Source organism: Haliotis rufescens, unplaced genomic scaffold (genome assembly GCF_023055435.1).
Source record: "Haliotis rufescens isolate VD_foot unplaced genomic scaffold, xgHalRufe1.0.p SCAF_3, whole genome shotgun sequence".
Taxonomy (NCBI): domain Eukaryota; kingdom Metazoa; phylum Mollusca; class Gastropoda; order Lepetellida; family Haliotidae; genus Haliotis; species Haliotis rufescens.
The window spans coordinates 37,899,941-37,904,499 of NW_025964001.1; the positions used below are offsets into that span (position 1 = coordinate 37,899,941).

Consider the following 4,559-nt stretch of genomic DNA (forward strand, 5'->3'; position numbering starts at 1 on the left):
AATTAGGCTGTCGGTTGCGGAATTATGTTATCTGCAGATTCACCTTGGGCCCTGTCATCAGTAGAGGCTAGATATGGGTCAGATTCTAGATCGTTGTCTCATCTCGCCAGGATAATGACCCTAGTCAAAGGCAGCACTTTACCGATCACATAGTGGAAATGGCTGGCGCATCTGTAAGGAGTAGTATCTGACTGGTAATGTTACGTTATGTGACGGACTTAAACATCGATTGATTTTGGAAGGTTTAGTTTTTTCTCTGATGCTCATGGACCTAAGCATTGGCTGATTCGGAAGAGTGGGGTGGGGTTCTTTGGAGTAAGGGTGCGGTGGGGTTCTCTGGAGTAAGGGTGGGGTGGGGTTCTCTGGAGTAAGGGTACAGTGAGGTTCTCTGGAGTAAGGGTGCGGTGGGGTTCTCTGGAGTAAGGGTGCGGTGGGTTTCTCTGGAGTAAGGGTGCGGTGGGGTTCTCTGGAGTAAGGGTGGGGTGGGGTTCTCTGGAGTAAGGGTGGGGTGGGGTTCTCTGGAGTAAGGGTGCGGTGGGGTGGGATTCTCTGGAGTAAGGGTGGGGTGGGGTTCTCTGGAGTAAGGGTGGGATGGGGTTCTCTGGAGTAAGGGTGGGGTGGGGTTCTCTGGAGTAAGGTTGCGGTGGGGTTCTCTGGAGTAAGGGTGCGGTTGGGTTCTCTGGAGTAGGGGTGCGGTGGGGTTCTTTGGAGTAAGGGTGGGGTGGGGTTCTCTGGAGTAAGGGTGGGGTGGGGTTCTCTGGAGTAAGGGTGGGGTTCTCTGGAGTAAGGGTGCGGTGGGGTTCTCTGGAGTAAGGGTGCGGTGGGGTTCTCTGGAGTAAGGGTGCGGTGGGGTTCTCTGGAGTAAGGGTGCGGTGGGGTTCTCTTGAGTAACGGTGCGGTGGGGTTCTCTGGAGTAAGGGTGCGGTTGGTGTTGGGGTGGGTGTGGGTGTGGGGAAGAGATGCTGAAAGGGTGCCACATCCCTTTTTTCATACAGCTTCAAGTTACATCTTACATCTGGTAATACGTCACCACCTTTTCAAAGTCCTATGGCCGCCTCAGCTATGGATGGTATTAAACGGGCTTCGTCATCTGCATTACAGTAATCACACACGCAAGCTCTAGACTAAATCTCCAAGGGCACCTGGATATAGGTCACGCTGCAGTTTATCCGAGAAGGCCGATTGCAGACTTGCACAAGTCTCTGAGGCAATACTTATTAGTTAAAATCATAATTTCTAGATTATGTAGGATAGGGTAAGTTTTATTCCATACTGAAAGGCCTCAGGCCCATAGTACAATTCTGTTTTCTGGGAGTGGTTACTGATCCGTTTAAGAGGTCATATTCTAATTAACATAGCATGATAAATGAACATTGATAGATTTTTTAGAGTATCTTTATCAGTTGTTGACATGATCGTTGTAAATCTTTGTAGAGTGGGATGTACATAACAAGGCTGATCAATATATTTTCTTCTAAGGTGGTCGTGATTATGTAAATAATAAGAACAAGTTGTTCCTATAACAGACTGGAGTCCTTAGTTTACTGTCCACATATCTAGACTTGCCTGTTAGGAGGATAGGATTACTACGCATCCATGGACGTTTCTTTCAGTACAGCCGTGGAGAATGTCTACCCGATGGGTGGTCGAGTGACTAAAGCGTCACATGCCACACCCAATGCCCAGGCGTGATTCCCCACTGCCATTTGTGGCAAAACTGAATTTGTTTTCTGTCCGCTTGTGGTACACAATACACATATCTATCCTGGCTTGTATACACAACTACCATAGCATCGAACCGAACCAAACTGCTGTAACCAGCATTTATCAAATACGGTTGTCGTGGAAACGCGTTTATGAGAGTTCTCATTCAGATCTAAACAGAGACTAGTATCGGCCAAATAGCGGAGTGCGAGTGTAAAGGTTTCTAGCTATGTCACAGCAGGGACATAATGAATCGGGACACCAGTTTGGAAATGGAACCAGGCGTTACCAGCAAACGTTTTAACCACTAGACTACCCCGCCTCTACCGAGTAAGAACAAGACTAGGAGACATGTATATGTATTGAAGGCTTTAGTAGTACATTGTACAGTGGTTACCATGACAACCGCTCGCAAAAGGGGATTCTGTGGACAAAATGGTCTCTATGTTATGCGCTTTGATAGTTTCAGTTGAAATAAGAGAGGCGCGGCTGTTGCAGGGAACGTTGTGGTCCAAATCGCCGAAATATGCTGTTAGGACCCTTAGCTACTAGGATCCGCTAAATGGTGTGATCGAATCCCAGATCGTTCGTGTCATAAAAGGCTGTTAGCTTTCAAATCGTCCGTGCTTCTATCCAAGTCTCTTTAGAAAATAAACATGCCACACATTAAGCAGGCGCCGATCATAAAACACGCAAACCAGATATGGAGGTAATAATTCCCAAACACCTTGTTTTATGGGACAGTCAGACACACAGCAGTATATCACAGCATTATCGGGGCGGTGGGGTAGCCTAGTGGTTAAATCGTTCGCTCGTCACACCTAAGGCCCGGGTTCGATTATCCACATGGGTGATGTCCCCGCCGGGACATTGTGTTGTATTGCTAAAAGCGGAGTAAAACCATACTCACTCACTCACAATAGCTGTATATAATCAAGCTTGGACCAGCCAAACCAGCGACTGACATTAACTGTGAACACCATCCGATCCCAAGGTTACTTGGGTTTATTGCTGCCCGGCGTGGACTGTAGTCATGCCGTCAGGATACATGTGTACAGTTAAAGCCGACATATGGTGGTATGGTTGGCCTAGTCGGAATTTGCGGTGTAGTATTACCTCCCTTAGAAGTGCCAGAATCCGATGATCAGGTTTGTCAATAGGATTTTTGTTTTGCTACCATCTCTGTACGTTTAGAGTGGAAAGCGTATAGGACCTGCGTCACATCGGGCCATGGTATGTTACTGAAATAATAAACAAAGCCGCGTTAAACCAAATTCACTCATTCACTCACGTGTTTCGTTGTCTTCCCCTTCCTTCCTTCCTTAATTCAGCACATCCGCAGAAATCTTGATAACTTAAGGGGCGGTGGGGTGCATTGTGGTTGAAACATTCGCTCATCACGCCGAAGCCTGTGTTCGATTCCATACATGGGTACATTGTGTTAAATCGATTTCTGGTGTCTCCTGCCGTGATACTGCTCGAATATTGCTAAATGCGGAGTAAAATCCTACTCACTCACTAGCTCACTTAAATTACAGTAACCTTCACGGTGAAAATGGTCACCTATTGAAGATTAACACAGTGATATGAAGAAACAGATTGTATTCCCCCTGGGTTTAAGCGGGGATGATTCTAGACAGGGATACCAGTCTAGCTGATCTAATACCGGAATACACTGTTGACCTGCGTTGATTAGTCAGAGGCGCAGCGCAGCTCTGGACAGTGTCGGTGTCAATGGCGAGACTCTCCCCGAGTTCCGGGACTGGATCGCAAGCCCCGATCTGCATGTCGGACCGGTCGTGCCGCCTCAGAGAAAGTTGAAATAGGACAGATGATTGCAAAAGCTATACAATATAGCTACACAATGACGCCAGGACATACCCAATCACGGTGGATGTTTTCTTATCTGTTAATAAGTGACCGCTTGATTAAGGTGAGAGATTCCAATCAGAGAGTATTGAATTAGGTTTTACGCGCTGGTCGGCCGTGCTCTCCCGGAGGTACACAATGGATAATCAAGTCTGGAGCAGAGAACACCATGCCTGGTACAGAATGGATTGAATGAGTGAGTGCGTTGGGTTGAACGCCTTTAAGTGTATTTCATTAACACGGCGTATCAATCGAATTAATTAACGCAGATCGTAGGCGTTTTATCATGTTGGTGAACCCTCGAGCACAGGTATGAAGCTGGCATTTTATGATAATCGAGGGGATAATTATGGATTCGAACCCACGATCAAAGGATCAAAATATGGCGTAGGTTGAGGTACAACAGTGAAGCAGATCGAAGTCGTTGTGAGATCGATACCAAAGCAGCCTGATTGATGCGAGGGTTAATGCTTCATGATTAATCCAACCCATGCTTGTCGTAAAAGGCGACTAACGGGATCGGGTGGTCAGGCTCGCTGACTTGGTTGATGCATGTCAACGATCCCAATTGCGTGAATCGATGCTCATGATGTCAATCACTGGATTGTCTGGTCCAGAGGTACACAATGGATAATCAAGTCTGGAGCAGAGAACACCATGCCTGGTACAGAATGGATTGAATGAGTGAGTGCGTTGGGTTGAACGCCTTTAAGTGTATTTCATTAACACGGCGTATCAATCGAATTAATTAACGCAGATCGTAGGCGTTTTATCATGTTGGTGAACCCTCGAGCACAGGTATGAAGCTGGCATTTTATGATAATCGAGGGGATAATTATGGATTCGAACCCACGATCAAAGGATCAAAATATGGCGTAGGTTGAGGTACAACAGTGAAGCAGATCGAAGTCGTTGTGAGATCGATACCAAAGCAGCCTGATTGATGCGAGGGTTAATGCTTCATGATTAATCCAACCCATGCTTGT

The 4,559-nt window shown here is 46.7% G+C and overlaps 1 protein-coding gene across 1 annotated transcript; it reads right to left on the bottom strand.

Annotated features, from left to right (window-relative positions):
• Positions 1-263: 263 nt before the first annotated feature.
• On the bottom strand, positions 264-3,491 carry LOC124120303 (extensin-2-like). The gene is made up of 2 exons (XM_046483104.2): positions 3,351-3,491; positions 264-962 (listed from the first exon to the last, which is right to left on the bottom strand). Exons 1-2 carry the CDS (start codon positions 3,489-3,491, stop codon positions 264-266), a joined length of 840 nt encoding a protein of 279 aa, XP_046339060.2.
• Between the last annotated feature and the right edge of the window lie 1,068 nt (positions 3,492-4,559).

Excerpts from the sequence above, each read along its gene's own strand:
- LOC124120303 (XM_046483104.2), bottom strand. The coding sequence starts at position 3,491 with ATGCAGATCGGGGCTTGCGATCCAGTCCCGGAACTCGGGGAGAGTCTC. Across the intron at positions 963-3,350 it reads GTATTAGATCAGCTAGACTG|CATCTCTTCCCCACACCCAC; the intron begins GTATCCCTGTCT and ends GCACCCTTTCAG.